Below are 20,733 nucleotides of genomic sequence, written 5' to 3' on the forward strand. Positions count from 1 at the left end.
AATTAGAAATAAAGTGAGGGCTTAACTTTGAGTAGGGAGACAATGAAATTAGAATAAAGTGTGGGTTTAGCCTTGAAAATGTGGACACATAATTTTTTGGGCAGATTCTCTCTATACCAGATCATTTCGAACTGCACCTAATATGCGCAAGTGAAAAAGACCAAAATACCCTTAATGAAATGCAAATTAAGGTTTGGGTAAAATGTGCACCCAACCCAGCAGCCGCTAAGCACCCTTCATTCTTCTTTGTCAATGAGGCAATGCAGAAGCTTACAGACTTAAACGAAGAGTAGTCCAAGCATGTTCATTGTTCTCGTGACTGAGCTAGCGACGAAACCTTACAGACACCGCAGCGAAAGCAGCATTGAGTCACCGCAGCAACAACAAACAAAGTCACTGGAGAAGGAGACGCATTGTAGAAGGTGAGCCGAAGCTAAGAGTGAAACGGTTCCTCCACCACCACACCAACAACACCTCCTCTGCACCTCAAATGAACATCAACTTCCTCTGCACCTCAACCCTGCACCTTTTTTTCATAATAAAGAAGACAAGGGCAGAATGAGGTTTTAAAAACTTTGTTGGGTGCACATCCAAATTGATATGGTGCAAGAAGAAATTGCCAATTTTTTGTTGTGTGTATAGCCGACACTAAAGTGTTGCTGAATTTTGACAAATGGACCGTAGTGACATTGGACTCACTTGCGAAAAAATTTCTTCTTCTGTCCATATGGTGATGACTCCACTTTAAAATAAAACTTTGGATTTTAAATATTAAATATTAATATTTTTTAATTTTCCTTTTTTTCAATAGCATTAAAGAGAAAAAAAACATTGATGAATTGATAAGTTAGAAAAGACAAAAATAATAGATAAATTATTATATTAACAGAATTTATTATTTTAATAAATTAATTATTTTATTTATTTAAAGACTCATTCTTATTCCTCCACTTACACTCTAATCAACCACTTCCTTCCAACAACTAAACTTCACACTCCTGTTTTTCAAATCAAAATTACAAGAGTATTTTGAGTATTTTTTTTAAAAAAAAAAATTGTATAGTGCATTGCTTTATAACTAACAACAAAGACGTGTGTTGCAAGATATCACAAAATATTACAAGAATTTATTGTGAACCGATGAAGTCGAAAATTTAGGCAACTTAGTAATTTAACATACTCGTAGCCCGACAAAAATGGCGTCAATGGACCTCCGGGACCAAAATGGAAAACCTTGTATCAAAATTGCCTTCTCTTACGTGGCACAAATTAATCAACCATTCAAGTCACGCGGGTTCCCCACCATAATGCTGCTCATGAAATTTTAACTTCAACCAAGTGCTAAATCTGATATTAGTAACTTTGTAGTGCACCAAACCAATGAATGTCCAAATCTCATTGTTGTACAATCTTCTTTTTTTAAATCAGTTTGTTAAACAAAAACTGCACCAAAATTTACAGTAGCTTTGCAACAGTAGTTAATGTCACCGTGCCAGCGGCGCCAGCAGAATTCAATCATCCTTTTTTTGTATTGAAGCTTTTTCACAAGCATCTTGGCTGCAATTCAACCAAAACTCAAATTTGTTTACACATCAACACGGATTCAACTCATGTATTTCTTGTACAGAATTGTTTCCGGTGCCAAAACTAAGGCATTATTGCTACAAACACGTCACCGACCCGCACTAAGGCACAACTTAACAAAACACTCTCTGAATGAAGGCACAAGCTATGATCACCGAATTCGACTCTCCAGTTGTGTACCGTCCCGTCCCCGAACGTTGACCAAAGTCAAAGTCAAAGTCAAAGTCAAACACGTGGTGGGACCCGCCAAGGGGTCCAGGGGAGAAGGTCAATAGGTTGACCACTTTAGGCGTCGCCAAAAGTGGGCGTCGCCAGGTAGAGGCGTTGCCATGATAGGCGTCGACTAACTTAGGTGTCGATGCTGTCATCCCCCGATACCCACGGGTAGGAAAGACCGTGGAGGGGACGACACGATAAGAGGCCACGGTACGGACTAGGAGGCCTCGGGCCCCGATACCACAGAACAATGATGAGGGAAGAAGAAAGGTGGCTTCAAGGTCATATCCCTAGTACCAGCAGGGAGTAACCTGACTGGTGAAGTACCCACGCCACCTCTGGAGAATCCCTGGGACAGATACAACCCAGGAGAGGGCCACGCCCGAACCATGTGCATGGTACGAGAGGAAGGCAGATACACTCCCAGGGCGAGTGACTAGAAGTTGGGCGCATGAGTTGCCACCCAAGTCGTCACCCCTCGCGCCAGATGCACTCTAGGGAAGGGAGACTTACACATTGGAGTTTCCCTAAGTTGGGTTATAGCGTTGTAAGGCCTTCCACGTGGAATCACAGTTAAGTCAGAAGGATACGTGTCAGTAAGCACTGAAACATCAAGGTATATAAGCTTCTCTAAAAGTTTACTAAGGTACGTTCTACCAGTTGCACATTTTACTCAGTTTACACACTCACTCAGAGAGCGAGAGAACAAAGTTAGTTACGATTCAGTTACGGTTCTCCGATACGGAGATTTTGATGTTTTTTGCTTTGTTGACTTGATCGTCGGAGTGCAAACGGCCGCGAGGGCGCCCCTTTGCTCACTTCATTTCAGGTACTCACGGCGGCGTAAGGCGGAGATCTGGAGTTGAAGACGAAGGAGTCATTGTTCGCAAGTTAGAGCCACGCACGAAGACTTTCTCAGTCAACCGACAGGAACAAGTTGCAAGAACAAAATTCTCACTCGCCAATAATTTCTAGAACCGTAAATGCAGAATTTCAAACAGAAGCGCACAACTATTTTTCCTTTTCTCCAGTCAATTTCATGCGTCAATTTCAATTTCAGACAATGTTTTTCTGCGCATAAACTCAGTGGGAAGAAGAAATTTGTGATGAACAATCACAATAGCAAACTCAGAAACACAGATTTTTGGAATCAGAAATGAAAACAAAAGAGAAATACAAAACCACAAAGCGAATTTCAGTTTCCTTACCGTGCAACAATTTGCTTCTTATGTAATTTCGTTTTCGCAAATTCACTTCAACAGTTTCAAACAGAGCACAGTTTCAGCGATTCAACTCAATCAATCTCGTGCTCTAGTTATGTCAATGAAACTGTACCGGTAGGACACCGAACGACCTAGGATCCAATCAAATAACATTTACAACATAATAAATAGGTAACAAAGAGACAATTATAACTAGAGTTGAATGAACGTTCCGAAATACTCGGATAAATATCTCAAGGCAACAATAAACCGAAAGATACACTCCCATGATTTCAGAGAGTCACGACACATGTTCTGATCAACTCACTATCCAGCCCACACAGGTAAGAGCCCGTAAGTCAATCTATAAATAGAACTTCTGAAGGGAGAAAATGTACGCTTTTCATATCTTAGGAGAACACACTAAAAATACTAGACAAACTGAGCACAAGCAGCGAGAGGAAGAACTTCAAGGAACCAGGAGACTACCGACACGTCAGCGAATTGTATACTAGTGGACAAAAATTACCTAGACCCCATCATCCGTACAAGTACATAAACAAACTCCAGTTTGCAATCCTTCACCACTACAAAAGATGTGTTCACAAGAACCCACCAATTCGTCATAACCTTCACCAATACAATTATGTTTTTCTTTCTCAATATCGCACCAAAACTCAAGCACAAAATAATGAATGCAAAAGTAAAAGAAGGCTCAGAAAAAAGGACTAACACTACAAGAAAAATAATTATATTAATATTATTAATATTATTCATATTATTAATATTTATTAATAATATTCATATAATTAATATTTATTAATATTATTCATATTATTAATATTTTTTAATATTATTCATATTATTACTAATATTATTAATATTATTATTAACATTATTAATATTATTATTAATATTATTATAATTAAAATTATTATAAATATTATCATTAATATTATTATTGTAATTAAAATTATTCTAAATATTATTATTAATATTATTATAAATATTATTAATATTATTATGAATATTATTATAAATATTATTAATATTATTATTAATATTATTAGTATTATTATTAATATTATTAATATTATTAGTATTATTATTAATATTATTAGTATTATTATAAATATTATATTCATATTATATTCATATTATTAATATTATATTCATATTATTAATATTATATTCATATCATACTAAAGCATTTGCTTGGTCTAGTGGTTAAATTTTCTCTGAGTTTTGTGAAGGAACCTGGCTTTTCACTCTCCCGCCTTGCATAGTCCCAACTCATAAGGACTAGCTCGCAATGCTGCCCAAAATTTGAATATAAATTGATATGATGTTGAAAAATATTGAATAAGCATATAATTAAAATTAATGGCTTAACCAATATATCATCGTACAAAATAAATGGTCATAGTACAAAATAAAATATGATTTTACTCCCATCAGTAAATAGAGAGAAAGAAATGATGGTTCAACTAGTTCAGTCCAATTTGAAGAAACATTATTGGCTTTCATAATTATTGTCTGCTCGAACTCACACAACTTCTGACGTGATTGTGTGAGCTGTGCACCCTCATATCTTATGCGATAATGTTTTTCATGGTTTTAGTTAAAAAAAAATTAAGTTAAGGTATTTTTTTCTTATTTTAATCTATCTTTCTCTTTGCAGTCGGCTATCATCATGGTGATTGACGTTGTTGAACCTACTTGCAGGATTTTATTATGTCTTTATTGATAGAATGGCTAGAATATATTCTTACGATCTTTGAATGTTGATTCTATGGAGTTTAGAATGATGCGCAGATTGAAAATGTTATTATTAAGCTTGAAAAGAGTTTTAAATCATGACGAAGAAAAAAGATTAACATATGCATTCATGAGTACTTGGCTAGAAAAATCTATGTATGATGCAGACAAAATATTAGATGAGATGAAAATTGAGTCTAACTGGTTCTATTCTTTAAAACTCAAGAATGCTCGAAATGGTAGATCAGCTTGAATAGTTAGTCCAACAAAAACATATGTTTTGTCTTGTTAGTATTATAGACGAGTTACCCACCTTGTCTGTACCACAAGTTATTTGGTTTATGAATTTGAAGTATGTGGGGAGAGTTTGACAAAGAAAGAATTTTAAAATAATTCTTATTACAAGACAATCTAAACAAGGAAAAAGTAATTTTTATACTTGATGTTGATGCCAATAATTGCAAAAAAGCATCCTTCTCGAATTTTTTTCAATGATGAACAAGTTAAGGATTATTTCGATGTAAGATCATGAGTTTACATCTCACACAGACAAGATGTATTGGAGATCACAAAGAAAATTTATGAATGTCTGACTGTCAGTCATTGTGATATAACATATTTGAATATGCTCCAGATCAAAATAAAGATTGTCACAGATTACTTATACTCAATAGACGACTATGTCTAGATATGCGATCAAATATCCATGGTTAATATGTGGGATATACCAAGTGTCAGTAATGAAGTCCCTTATCATCTCTTATGCTCGCTTATCTTGTACATGAAATGATGTTTTACGTATTTGTTCTATGTTTTCTAGTGGATTTAAAATACAGAAATGACAAGTAATAAGATTATGAATGACAGAATGCCTTCTCTAGGGATGAAAATGTGGGCTAGCCCCGCCCTGCATAGGCCCGCCCCGCATAGTGAATGCGGACTGATTTCTCTGCCCCACCGCGCATAAGGGTCAGTCTGTGGGTCTGCATCAACCCGTGTACAATTTTTTTTAAAACAAATTTAATAAAAATGTTTGCTACTGGAAAATTGAATATAAAAGAATTCAATCAAAATATTTGCTACTTTTTGTATTGTTACAGATAAATTGAATAATAAAATTCAATAATTATAAAAAAAATTAGTATAAATTGATTATAATCGAATAAAAAATTGAATCTAGGTTTGCTACTAATATCAAACATCAATATTATTTTCTTTCATTTCAAACATTGTCAAACATCAATAATTCAATTAAGATAAAATATCATACATGAATATTCTTCCATTTCAAAATATACCCAAACATCAAATAACTACACCACTACATTAAACATAGTCAATTAAAAAACATCAATATTCTTCCATTTCAATAACATTATATGCATGTTAGTACATTCCTCATCCATTCTAATCAAATTTGCAAATTAAGATTATGTCGAAAAATATAGGATAAACATATAATTAAAATTAATGGTTTAACAAATATGGTCATCGTACAAAATAAAATATGATCTTACCCCACAATAATCAACAAAAATAAATGATGGTTCAACTAGTTCAGTCCAATATAAAGAAACATTATTTCAGTTGATAAGCACTGATAACATGTTTTTCGTTGTTCAATTGTGTAAATTATTAAAATTATTGGTTCAACCAATATGATTATCGTAAAAAATAAATATAGTCATAGTACAAAAATAAAATATGATCTTACACTCACAAATAAACATGAAGATAAACACAATGATCTAAGTAGTTCTGTCTAATTTGAAAAAACATGATCGCACTGGTTCTTTCTATATTTTGACATAAGTACACAACTTTGCTTCTTCTTTTTTGTGGGTCAGCGGGTCAGTCTCTCCGGTCCCGTTGGTCCGCACGAGCTGCAGGTTATGTGGGACAGGCTTAAGCAAGTCAACAGGTTTAATTACTGAACATGTTCCATGCTTTTTGCTAACGAGCTACGGGTTCCATCCTGCATTACATCATTTATTAGTAGATGCACTTAGAAAATTTGTACTAATAAATTTATATTGATAATATAACCATGTAAATAATAATATCATTTATTTAAATTTTAATATTAAACATAATTATAATAAATAATAAAAATATATAATGAATAAAGACCGGAAAAGAGCAAATCATCAATTTAAATATATAATGACTAAAATGATGAAGCAGTGAGATAAATGATCTTTGCACTCTCTAACATTTTAAAATGGACATTTTTTTTATTTCTAGTCCTTATAATATATTCATTAGATGATTTTAGTTTTTATATTTTATTTTATTTTTAAAAAATATTTATTTGTTTTTTTAATTTTGATAATATTTTGTAGTCCTTATAAATTGTAAATTTATTATTGATTCCTTTTATGTTAAAATATATTTTTACTTGTGTCCCCCATTATATTTAAGATTCACCAAGCTCTTTAATAGACCATTGTCGTACCATCAGTGAATAATGACAACCTAAAATCGTTAAATAAAATTCTATAGCAATTAAAAGCGTAATTTTTTTATAGAAAATGAAATCATAAAGCATTTATATTACGAAAATTACAAACATGTTTAAGCTATTAAAATATAAAAAAAAAGTGCAGAGATAGAAAAAACGAAGACCTGTAACTAAAAGGCTTTTAGTTTGTTTCTACTCTTTACCTTATAAATTTGAATAATCATTTTTAAATGAGAATAATGAAATATACTTTTAGTTTTTCTACCTTTATAGTATATGTTTGAATAATATTTTATGAGTATAAAGAAATATGTTGCTAGCATTGTTTTGAATATCAAAATGAATGGGTTTGATGACGATCTCGTCAACATGAAATCCACTCCATACAAAACATAAAATATCTTTTATTTTTTTTCACCTCCATATTTTTGGAAGTTAATCTTGAATTCAAAAATAACTTGTAATCCAAAATATATTTTTAAAAAATGGTATTTTGGATTATATAATCTGAAAGTTTTGATTTAAGAGTAGCTTCTGGATTACATAATACGAACACACATTTGAACAAATATTTCTGAATTATGTAATAAAAAAACTAATCATGCATTTAAAAAAAGTTTCTGCTAATTACAAATTTAGACAAAAAAAACTCCAAATTACATAATCTAGAATATTACAGAGAGACATTTTTGGAATACCAAAAATTTATGAAAGTGAGAGAAGAATATATGAAAATGCATGAAGAAGCAGTCTCATTTTTAGAACGAGAAATTCTCTCTTTACCTCCATATCTTATACCTCTATATTAATAGTGGAAAAGTCGGTTTTAATATTTTTATAATTTTTTAAATAACTTTAAATAAAACATAACTTCACATTTTTTTAAATAATCTCAATTGCACCTAGTATCATATACCTTCCTTTCAGTCGCATCATTTTCATTCTTCTTCCGCCATAATGTTTGAGAGAACAGTTTCATCATTTGAGTGTGTGTGAGAGGATGTTTGAGATAGCAATTTCATCATTTGAACGTATGTGAGAGAGTTGACGAGAAGATTTGTTGTATTTGACTTTCCCCAGTGTGAAGATATATATATTTTTTTTAGTTTTGTATCCATTTTTGCACCTTGCTGAGATTTTTTTCTAGGTTGTGTCTTCCAAAAGAATGAAAAAAAAAAAACAAAAAAACACCTACTACCAATATAAACATCACAAACTTATCTCAATCACCAACATACAAACTTATCTCAACCACCAACATTCATCACCAGCCACCACAGACAACTATCATCACTTAAAGATGAAAAAGACATCATACTAAAAAAGATCTTGTTAGAATTAAAAAAATATGGAGGTGCATGGAGGATTTGCCTTTTAGAATTGATGAATGAGGGAGAAGGAGATTGATTGAACAGGGTAAGTGTTTTGCATTCTCAAGTAACCACTTAGATAGAATTACATAGCCCCCACTTAACTGTAAATGCAAGATTTGTGTAGTTAATGTTATTCTTACTATTGAAAGTAGGAAAATTCATAGTCTTTTCATTTATATTCCATTGTGAACCAAATTTAATGGAACTTTTGGTGAATCAATTAAAGGCATCAATGCTACTACGAACAACCCAAAAAGATTAATATATTATGATTAAGGCTGCTTCTTCCTGCACCTCCATACCTTCTTGTGCCACCCCATAAATTTTTTGTATTCCAAAAATACCCTTTTCAATATTTCGGATTACATAATCTGAAAGTCTTTTTCTAGATTCAGAATTAGCTTCCGGATTATGTAATCCGGAAGTCTTTTGTGATTAGCTTCCGGATTACATAATCCGGAAGTCTTTTCTATATATAAGATTAGCTTCTGGATTATGTAATCCAGAAGCCTTTTTTTCATATGTGTTATTAGCTTCTGGATTACATAATCCGGAAGTCTTTTCTAAATATGAAATTGACTTCCGGATTATGTAATCATAGACTTATTATTTCAAATCCAAGGGGTGGAAAAAAAAGGATAAAAGGGTATTTTCATATTTAGTATGGGGTGGCACAAGAAGGTATGGAGGTGTAGGAAGAAAGAGTCTATGATTAATGACTACCACATGGGGCTTCTTATTTTAAAAAACAGTGCGAATTTGGTCAGGTAAATATATTACAGAACAAAACTCTACCTCCCTAAAAATTTATACACGGCACAAGGGTGTTACATCGTTTCTAAAAGAACTTGTCTTTGGTGTAACCATGGAGCATCACATAATAATAGAAGTAATCTAACAATTTGATGAAATATGTACATGTTTCTTAAATAGACAAAATCACCAATGCATTTATGAGCTATTGAGAAAAGAATCTCATTGAACAGTATGGTTATGCTCTTTTAAATACAACTCAGCAAGAGCAGTGTGCAGAGCTGTCCCTATTGGCAGAACCTCCTCATCCAGAAAGAAGAAAGGGGAATGTGGGGAGTGAATTGCTCCCACTTTATCATTTCTGATTCCAATGGAAAACAATGCTCCGGGAATGACTTGTTGAAAATATGCAAAGTCCTCACCTGCCAGCACCTTCTTGGCTTCATGCACATTGTCTGGACCAAGCAGAAGTTGCCCAACTCTTACCACATGCAGATGCAGATAATTGTCATTAACAACAGCAGGATATGGGGTGTAGTACTCTTCTTTGAAATCAACATAAGCATTGCATCTGTGCACAACTGCCTGTCCTTCAATAACCTGCAAGCATTTCCTAACAAAATAAACTAAACAAATTTATAGAACAAAACAACTAAGTTCACTATTCATCCTTCTATTACCACAGACACAAGTATGAACAAAATAAAAATACAGTTTTGCTTTATTGCTACCTACACGGAAAAAGTATAGCTTAATAAGAAACTGATTTTACAAGCAACCCAAAATGACTTCTGCTGAATTTCATAGATGAGGCAAAGCAGAGATGAACCAGAACTTCCCAACAGCTTGTGAAAGTTTCTGAATGATACTAACAATGTCTAAATTATCATTATTCATACCTCCTTTAATCGCTGTCTGAAATGGTACATGCCTTCAGTTGTCTGGCTCCTAAGTGTGCCTCCAAATTTTACATACGAGGGAATCACGTTTAATGCAGTTCCCCCTTTGACAAAAGTAACTGATAGCGCCTGTGTGACAAATAAATTATGTAAGGTAAACGGAATAGAGGAAAGCTTAGAAATGAAATAGCAAAATTTTTCATGCATGAAGACAGATCCACAACAATGGGCTGAAACAAAATTTTGGAAAGTTTCTCTTTCGTTGCATTTTAAACGGCTTTGGTGAATTCTTCTTGCGAATGTCAAGCTTGAGAGTAGCACATACTAGACTTTGAAGAGGATCAGTTTCTCTTGAAACGAGCTGTTGCAGTGCCAAAATTGCAAATGATGTGGCCAGCACTGGATCTACATTCGTGTGGGGTGATGCAGCATGACCACCTACTCCTACCATCCTTGCCTCAAACACGCATCCAGCTGCAGTAAATGCACCTGGAATGGATGCTATGGCTCCAGTAGGTGTTGTAGCATCAATATGTAATGAAAAAATTGCTTCTGCATCTTGAAGCACTCCTTCCTTTATCATTTGAGAGGCACCCCTGGCTCCTTCCTCAGCAGGTTGGAAAATAAGTCTTACAGTTCCCTTTAATACCAAAGATTAGAACTCAGTCTTCAAAGAACAATTTTTTAGTTAAAAATAGTTGTGCATGTGCCAGTACTTCAAGCACACAAACACACACACACACAAAACAGTGCTTACATCATTATGCTTTTATACTATTACCAGGGAAAAGGCAATTCAATATTGTGTGCATAGTTGCAGTAGTTCCAACATTACAGTACAGATTTTCTATGAATTTATGATATGTAACATGTCATCTAATCCAGCAACTGGTGGTATTAAAGTCAAAATAGACATATTCTTAAGAGGCACTGCTATAACTTCAGAACCGATGAGAATCAACACTCTCAAGTTCACCTGCACATTTATGACAAGAATAACCCATATCGAACAACTTCTTAAATTTCAAACTGGCATAAAACCCCAAAGTTATGAAGTAGAAATTTCAAAAGCTCAGAGAATCTATAAAACTTCAACTAGCTTTGGTGTGGTCTCTACCAGCTTCCCGAAGATTAGGTAATTATCTGGTGGGGCAAAGATAACTCAATATCTTGCCTAGGCACTCTGTCTGTGGTTGGCCATGGGCTCAAATCCAATATAGAACAGAAAGAAAGGATTACATAGGAAAAATTATACTATGCGAGGAATAAGAAGCCAAACGAATTGCAACATTAGCAATCTGAAAAGGAACAATTGTTTTCTGTATGTGAGATGCCTAATAATGTGACAAGAAGAGAATGAACTAATGTAGAACCCAGGAAGCGTTTAAGTTGACCTTGGAACATGCCTAAAAAGATAAATACTTCCCATTACGTTTTTTATGAACAAACTATCCCAAAGGCTTAAATTGTTGGGTATAAGCACATGAATGGTTTAACTTTGTGCTTGAAGGGTGGAAAATACCACCTCAACCTGTGCAGATATTTAGATTTTATTAATAAGAATGAGGGATACAAGATTGAAACCCTAGATCACATGGTCATAGAGGCCCTAATATCATATCATGAATCAACTATTCCAAAAGCTAAATGTTAGGTGAACATAAGAGAATGGTTTGATATATAACAGTTTTGATTTGAACAAATACAAACCGTGACTTACAATAGCCAGTAACACATCTTGCTTTGAACTATATGTTTGCCACTATGGTAAAGTTGTCCTAGCTATTTTATGGTCTGTTTTCTCAACATTTATCGTGATCAGTTAGTTGCAATGAGTTAGTTCATTAGGAATGGCCAAAAAGAAAGCTAGTTCATTGGAGAAAAACTGGTCATGTAACTGGTGCTCGATAGAATAGAATTAATTACTCGGTACTCAAACTGAGTTTGATATATATAGGATATGCAAAGGAGAGACAGGTTAAATACAATTGTATTATAATCACCCAACACGAACAAGCCAGATGTTCTCATCCATGCTTGAATCTCTAAACTGAATTAGCAAATATTTGCACAGATTGATCTTAGGATTTTGCAGAATTTTCCTAACTATAGTGTTCTCTCAAAAAATGATGGACCAATTAACAACAACAAAAATATGCAGCAGCATGAATAATATTATTAAGCAGATCAGTTTCAGGGCTACAAGCAACATACGCACTCATCCAAGTGATGTAGATATGTAGGCAAGAACTAGTGTCATACAACAGTAAGATAGCAAGATGTCAACATTACAGCAAGAATCCAAACACATGCCTTCTTTCATATACATAACAAAACAAAAGCTGTAAAAGTCCTTAAATTCCTATTCTCATATAACTAAGAATTTGATCAACAAATAGAAACAACGGTTCAACTTAGAAAGCCACCTTGTCTAGATACCTATGTTTGCTAAATTGACTTGACACTAATTTATTTGGATCCACAAATAACTCCATCACGAAAGACTTCACTCCAACCAGAGTTGCTTCTGGATTCTTTCGACCCATGGAATTTACAATTTAAATCCACAGATACCTAAGGGGGCTAAATGGTGTTCAAATCTGGGTTTTTTCATAACTTCACCAGAGACAGCAATAGACAACATATCAAAATTACATGGTCAGATGTACAATCAGTGTAGGACTTTGGGTTCTAAATCTAAGAATAGTGTATTGTCTTTTTTGTGGAAAATGGTTAAAAATGACCTCAAAAGAGACAAACACCAGAAACCTAAAAGATCCACCTAAATTAGACAATGAGAATAGGAAAAGAACCTGAAGCTTATCTTGGCGCTGGCTGAGCAACTTTGCAGCCCCAAGTAGCATGGTGGTGTGAGCATCATGTCCACACGCATGCATTCTGCCGTCAATTTTGCTCTTGTGTTCCCACTCAACAAGCTCCTAAGCATCGCCACCATCAAATCAAAGGTACATTCACATCCACATACACATATCAAAGAAGTTAAAACGGGTTTACCTGCATGGGGAGTGCATCCATATCAGCACGAATAGCAATGATGGGGCGAGAGCCCGAGCCAAGTTGTGCAACGACGCCGGTTTTGGCAACTGGGTATGTGTATGGTATACCAAGCTTGTGAAGTTGTGCGCGTATAAGAGAACTGGTGTTGTGTTCTTGGAAAGCCAGTTCTGGGTGTTCATGGATTTGCCTTCTCACCGAAACCAACCATTCCTTCTCCTTCTGTGCTGCGTCCAGAATCTCTTTGGCATACACTTCATCCTCCTCGTACCCGAACACGGTCGATGATGACAGAAACACGCCCAACAGAGAAATGGCTGCGATCAAATACGCATTCATCTTTCAACACTTTACACTCTCTGTTTCTGTGCTAACTGTCACTTACTTCACCAATTCTAACTACTCCTCTTTCGTTGACTCCTCATATCTTATAAACATGAACGCACCACAAGAACACAAAAGAATATCCTTTTTTAGATTATTAATTATTTTAAAATGTTATATAAAAATAGTGATAATATTATAAATCATAAAGAAGCGAGCAAATCGATCCATGTTTATAAATTTTATAAGTTAGTATTTTTTATTTTCTTCAATTTCTTTGTTTTGTTAGGTCAGTTCATTTAATGTGGATAACATTATCATTAAAATCAATTCATTTTTCAAGACTTTTTTCATTGATATTTTTTGTAAGTCAAGAATAATAATATATTAAAGGTGTATTACACGGATGTATTTTATTATTATTGAATTAGTTTCAAATTTTCACTATTTTTTTAAGTTTTTAATTAGATCTCTATATTTTTTAATGTATTAAATTTTAATCCATTTGAGTATAATGTTATTAAATGGATCACAATGTGATAATTGATCTAATTATTTTAACGAACTAACGTATTATCAACCTCTTGACTTTCCCAACATCAAGTTGTCACAACACAAATTATATTTTTGTGAAATTTTGTCTAGACATTTAAAAATGAAGTATTTTTCCATTTAGAATTTTGACAATGAGAGAAACATGTTTATGTTTTATTAAACATGTATAAAGTTTTTTTTTCTTATTAAACTCAATTAAGTACATTAAAGGCATACATATAAATAAGATATAAATAAGGTATATCATCACATTCAATTAGACATATTATCTAACATCATTTACTCTTTTTACAACTATTTCACACTTTTCTTACGGTGTTAGTTTACTCTTTTTTTTCTTTTTCTTTTTTTTAATATTATTATTATATATTTAAATTTATAAAGGTATAACATTTAGGATTATTGTAATTTAATCGCTTAAAAAAAATTTAAAATTTTATGACAATCACACTTTTTTTTTATTCTTAATTATGTTATATTTCTTTTTTTTAAATAATTGTAAGTTGTATGGTATTTTAACTCATGTCATATAGGAGGATAATAGTAAATAAAACTAACACTATAAACACCACAAAAACATCACAAAAGAAGTACTAATATCTTTTTTGAAACTAGTTATACGCATAAAAGGAAAATAAAATTGACTTATTTTAATTAGTATTTCACTTATATTACTTACATTTTTTTATGTATTTTATATTATATATCAATTTTGTCAAACTCCTAATTTAAAAACTGATTGAAAAGGATCTGAAAACTTGTAACCCAAAGATTATAACTCGATTCAGAAGAGTTACCATTTGAGTTACTACTATACATAACATAATTAAAAATAGATTCATAATTCATGAAATAGTCCAAATACATAACATAATTAAAAATAGACTCATAATTCATAAAATGATCAAAATACATAACATAATTAAAAGTAGATTTAAAATAATGTTTAATACAGATAAACTATCCAAGAAAACCATTCACATTAATTATAGAATAATCATCTTTCTCCTCCAAAATGATCTTCATTTTCATTATCATTAGAGAAAACGCATCGCAAGCAGCAACGCGGAGACGACAGGTTCTGAACGGGTTGGATTTTCAAATTAGGATTTCTGGATTTTATTTGATTTTCAGTTTTTTTTTTTTGGCTGAATCATGGAGGCCTAGAGATCGTCCGATCCAACCCATAAATCACTAGATCGCTCAGATTCGAATAGATTTCGATGATCCAACTTGTTTTCTTCCGATGATCCAACTTGTTTTCTTCTCAAAAGATAGTAAGATCGACAATCTAGATTGCTATCTTGACAACATTGTTGTAATCACCTAGCATTTCACTTATAGAATACTATTAAAAAAAAAATAGCAATGCACTCCATGTAATTCATCCGGTAATATACCGAGTTACCAACGTAGTAACATTATTGGAGTGAGGTGTGACAAAAGGTCCATGCCACATAGTTGTTTGCCCCTTTAGCAGTTTATATACAATAGTATGGTATGACATTATTCAGCCATTACGGTAAGTATTTTTTCACTTACATATTTTTGTAACATAGAATTGTCATTGAAAGTTAGATAATTTAACACTTGCACGCAACTCAATTGTTCAACATTCAAGTTACTTTTGTCACCTTTGCTAATATGAAATGGAGATGCAGCAAACTCAAAAGGAAGAGTTAAAAAGTTGGCGGGAGGCACTGCACTTCCAATGTACATCAAGAGTCTACAGACTAGCCAACCTGGTGAGTATACATATAATACACCAACTACATGTTGCACTGCATATATATTCAACTATCAACAAATCTAAGTAGAACCTACAGGCCTCTACTTAATTGGCACAAAAAAGAAATAGAGGCAAAAACAAAAACGAAGAAATGATCCCTAGCAGTTTAGAATTTAAGATATCCGCAGATGTCAGTAAAGACCACTAATGAGACCATTAGAAAGGCAGAAACTACAAAAATAGAAGAGCACTTGGCACGATTGGAGGTAGCCTTTGAAATGTATGGCACCCTTCTGAGCAATAAAAAATCCTTTAACCCCAAGGTGGAACTTGCTTTGGCAACTTGTCGACAAATCTTTCTATTGCCATTTGGTTCAGGTGTCTTCTGCAGTTCATTCCCATCATTAGTAAGAGTAGCACTTTCATCCGAAGCATGGTTTTCTGAAGCTTTCTCCTCCTATCAAAGAAAAACAGATGTCACTACACAAGCAAAGACACCTACGTTGCCAGACAGGCTAAACAAACAAAATTCTTACCACTGCAATGATTGATTTTGAGTCAAGCTCATTTTTCACCATCTTATTTGAGAGTTCATTTCGCGTCTTCTGCACCAAACGAATTCTCCTCTGCGCTGTACCTTGTGTAACGTTTGCACTTAGCTTTTCATTTTGAACCACTCGTGTCTTCCTAATGATTCCAGTATCCCCACAAGGAACTGCATTAAAGATACTACATTGCTGATAATCAGTAAAAGCTCTCTGGGAATTGTTTTGAAATAACTCAACATTGCTCTTCTGCTCATCACCACCACCACGGTCAATGGGGATGCCAGTGGTGCTGCAAAATTCTGGAGCTATCACCAAAGGAATCTTTCTGTCGTTTGCCTCCTCAGCGTAACCAGCTTGCATATACTGCAGCATACAACAAGACTAACATTATACAGCAGGCAGGAAAACCGTTTTAGATTGTTAGAGCTAAAACCAGGAGTAGGAAACTACCTAGAATGAACAAAAGACAAAATAATGTAGGAGCTGTTACTCACTGTCATATTGGCAAGTTCAGAATCTATGTGGCTGCCTAAAACACTATTCTGAACATTAAACGAGGGGGAGCTCCACTGTTGACAATTGGGCTCCTCGTAGGGTAGTTCGTCCCAGTTAACAACAGAATTCAAAAAGTCTGAAATGTTTGTCTCATTGGTGCCATATTGAAGCCCATACCGACTATCTGATTCACTGTTTGATTGATAAGGAAATTCTGGTTGAAGTGCAAGTACAGGGGAAAATAATCTGTCATACAATAGCTCGTTTTTTGGATCGTAACACATATCAACGTTCCACGGCTGAAACTCCTGTAGGTAAAATCAAACCATAGGAACTAAATCAATAATTCGAGTGTATGAAAAATCAAATCGAGGTGAATGAAAGCAATAAAACAAAACAAATGTATAATAAAAATTGTTGATTGGTGATCTTTTAAGTAGATCCAACTCTCAAAAATCATAATTACAAGATAAGGTAAGTTAGGTCAATTTTCTCCATAAACACTTCCAGAAGAGGAAATTAAGAATAAAGAATGAAACTAATTTCTCCATAAACTAAAATTAGTGAATGCAGATCTAGTTTATAGGAGTTATTTCTCATTAGCTTTTCCAAAATTTAATTTTTAACTTATGCATCAGTTAATTTTAGTTTAGGGGGAAACTAATTTCATATTTCCTTCTTATTTTTATCTCCTAAAAGTGCTTATAGAGAAGTTCCTCCAAACAAGCATAAAGCCACTCCCATAACCAGCTTCTGTATTTTAGCAAATAGACATTAAGCTCGCTCTTGCTAATAAAGATTGAAATAACGTTTAATGATCTTCTAAATAGCCTAAATCCCCCATTATGAGTTTAAGATACGTATTGTTTTCTATTTGAAACTGTGTCTAAATAGAAATGACAAAAAAGAATAAAATACCATACATATTCCTAATTCTAAACCACTGATAACTAATAATCATAAATAATAACTCAGTTCATCTAACCTCTGCCGCTGGTGCCACATAATTATTTTGTGCATCAGAAATATCATATCCATCACTATGACAATCAACAGGAGTTATAACGTTGGATATTGCTTCCTCAGAGTGCGTAGGGATAATTGCCTGGTGCTTATCATCCTCTGTAACAAGTGATGGGGACACTGCAACAACAGCCAGACCAGACTGTATTTCCTCCGTAGAGTAATTGGCAGCAATCGGAGTTGAAGCAGTCTGTTCTGCCTCATCACAGTGCGAAACTTCAAGGCTCTCGTCGTGTTTCTTAAACAAGCGACAAAGGACATATGCATTCTGGTAGAAAACAAATTGAGAATCATAATCACTTCATATAATTCCTAAACTAATTGTAAATCGCAATACGCTATGTACCTGTCCAGGATTGGTGCCATCAAGCTCCTTCAAGGTGGGGCGATATTCGTGCATAACCCAATTAGTCCTCTTCCCTTTGGGTGCACGACCAGTGTAGAACACCAAAGTCTTCTTCATTCCAATCAACATCATCCCAGACTTAATTCTACGATCCTTCCCAGTTGCCTTCCAATACCCATGAGTCGTTGCCCTGTTCAATCGATGCCCATTCGGATACTTTCTGTCCTGTGGACAGAAGAAGAACCATTCCGGATCCTTGTTCCGTACCACCGACAAATCTACAATACAAAATCCAATAAACAAATTTAAAAAAAAAAAGAAAACCGTAGAATCTCAACACACCTCATCTCACCAGACATGTGGAGTCTGAAATTTATAATACTAGACACACAATTATCCATCTAAAGATAATTACTAAGATGCTCTTTAATACCTTCTAAAAATCGACCAAGTATAAGGGGATGTTTTAGAAATCTCACGCTGTTTAATTAAATTACAAAAAATATATATACAAGTGTAACACAACGCCAACTAACTATCAGATTGAATTATTCTAGGGGGAAAAACTACCAAAAAGAAAGAACACGGCCAGCATGATAAGAGATAATGATCGGAAAAGGTTGAAGAGAAAAATACCAGGCATGTCCCACGGCTCCCATTTGCAGACATCAATTTCTCGGATAACCCAAACCTCGGCACCATTGCCGTTAATCTTCTGTCGCAGGTAGTAATCGATGAGTTCCTCGTCGGTAGGTCTGAATCGGAACCCTAACGGTAGAGAATCCAGCGAGACGGCGGCGACATCGTCCCCGCGCGACGGATAACAGTCGACGGAAGTCATGGTGACAGAAGGAAGAGGAAACTAAAAAAGAAAGGGAAAAAAATCTGGAAAGGAGCTGCGATGAATTATAAAGAAATAGACGGAATCGGAATTTGAGAATCAAGGGAATAATTCAGAGGGGCTTGTGTGTGTGTTAGGTGGTGTGGCCCATAGCTTTTTCTCGCTTTTATTTTTCTCAGAGGAAACACGCATGAGCAGAGAAAGTTTCCCAGACACTGCAGTGTAGTGTAGTGGTGACTCACTAATTTTATGGATTTCACGTAAGAGAGAAACCGCGTTTAAATTCCTCGTATATACCGTGTGCCATGTTTTACCCTCTCCTTTCCACGAAACTACGGTAATGCCACTTATTCAATTCAACGCGCTGAAGGCATGCGCCAGGGACAAGCGTTGGGGTGAATCGGAATGTGAATTTTGGTATTATTGATGGTAGAACTAGTTTAGAGGGAAAAAGGACATGTTGTCAACCAAATGGTATTTGGACACGTGGCACAAAACGTGCACCATTTTACGTGCTGGGTAAGAAAACCATAAACAAATAACAACAACAAATAAAATAATGCTGTGCTTCTTTCGGACAATTTTTACACATTACTATTAGTTTTCTAAAATTCAAAAATCTCGAAATTGTTGTAAGAAAAAGAGAGTACTATAACGCCTTTAAAAATACTTGGAAATATAACAAAATATAGATAATAATTTATTCAGTATTTGAATACGTATTATATATATAATAATCACTGAATTTATATTTTTAATATCTTAATTATTTATTATTATTTTAGTCTTTATTTAAGGATTAAAAAGTAAATAAATAAAATTAATTTAAGCGGAAATACTCAATTAATATTCATATATTCCATACTTTTTATGATTGTTATTGACTGTTGAATTTTTTTTATATAGGTTGACTTTCCAAGAAACTTATCTTTTTTTAGAAAACAACATATTTTTTAGAAAAAAATATATATAAAAATTAAGATAAAGATATGAAAGACGTATAATAAGAATTAACAGAAATACACGCATCTATCTGCATTTTTTATTATTATTTATATTTAGTTATATTTAATATAAAAAAAGGATTATATGTATTTAAAATTTATTAAAACTAAATTCATCAAGAAAAAATATTTTAATAGTTTTAATATCATAATTAATGTTATATCCGAATAAATATAAATTGCATCGCCTTCCAAAATATTAAATTTAATATACTTTATAAATATAGTAAAAATTTAATAAAAAATCTAAATTTTATTTTATCTCTCTTTAGGGGTAAATAAATAGTGTTTTATTGGTAAGGTTCGTTATTATACCTAATTTATTGTATGTTGTTATTTGATCAAACAACTGTCAAAATTTGTTTTAATAAAATAAATTTATAAAAAAGAACTAATTATGATTCAATAAAATTTCATGATTATAAAATTTGATGCAGAGCACTATTTTCTTACAAATAATTGAAAAAATTTAAACTTATAAAATTTGGTTGGGATTTTTTTAACTGCTATCAATTATTTTTCTATTTTATCTTTATATCAATATTTAATTTTATTAATGTATTATGAACATTACATTATTTTCTATTTTTTTCCAAAACATTTGGTA

The 20,733-nt window shown here is 33.3% G+C and overlaps 2 protein-coding genes across 3 annotated transcripts; both read right to left on the reverse strand.

The window, feature by feature from the left end:
* Nucleotides 1-9,368: 9,368 nt before the first annotated feature.
* ILL3 (IAA-leucine-resistant (ILR1)-like 3) lies at nucleotides 9,369-13,792 on the reverse strand. The gene is made up of 5 exons (XM_068626250.2): nucleotides 13,262-13,792; nucleotides 13,060-13,185; nucleotides 10,572-10,886; nucleotides 10,247-10,375; nucleotides 9,369-9,947 (listed from the first exon to the last, which is right to left on the reverse strand). Exons 1-5 carry the CDS (start codon nucleotides 13,598-13,600, stop codon nucleotides 9,570-9,572), a joined length of 1,287 nt encoding a protein of 428 aa, XP_068482351.1. The 5' UTR covers nucleotides 13,601-13,792; the 3' UTR covers nucleotides 9,369-9,569.
* Nucleotides 13,793-15,816: 2,024 nt separating this feature from the next.
* On the reverse strand, nucleotides 15,817-19,524 carry LOC137820156 (NAC domain-containing protein 91). 2 transcript variants are annotated; one of them, XR_016515458.1, is made up of 6 exons: nucleotides 18,918-19,384; nucleotides 18,282-18,559; nucleotides 17,898-18,203; nucleotides 16,868-17,220; nucleotides 16,406-16,780; nucleotides 15,817-16,326 (listed from the first exon to the last, which is right to left on the reverse strand). XR_016515458.1 is itself a non-coding variant. In XM_068624018.2 (6 exons), the coding sequence occupies exons 1-6, from the start codon at nucleotides 19,120-19,122 to the stop codon at nucleotides 16,036-16,038; spliced, it is 1,764 nt and encodes a 587-aa protein (XP_068480119.1). In that variant the 5' UTR covers nucleotides 19,123-19,524; the 3' UTR covers nucleotides 15,817-16,035. The 2 variants fall into 2 exon arrangements, 1 of the variants encoding a protein (XP_068480119.1); XM_068624018.2 differs by having other exon boundaries at nucleotides 16,912-17,220; nucleotides 18,918-19,524.
* Nucleotides 19,525-20,733: the final 1,209 nt, after the last annotated feature.

Source organism: Phaseolus vulgaris, chromosome 9, assembly GCF_051622355.1.
Source record: "Phaseolus vulgaris cultivar YP4 chromosome 9, ASM5162235v1, whole genome shotgun sequence".
In the NCBI taxonomy this organism is placed as follows: Eukaryota; Viridiplantae; Streptophyta; class Magnoliopsida; order Fabales; family Fabaceae; genus Phaseolus; species Phaseolus vulgaris.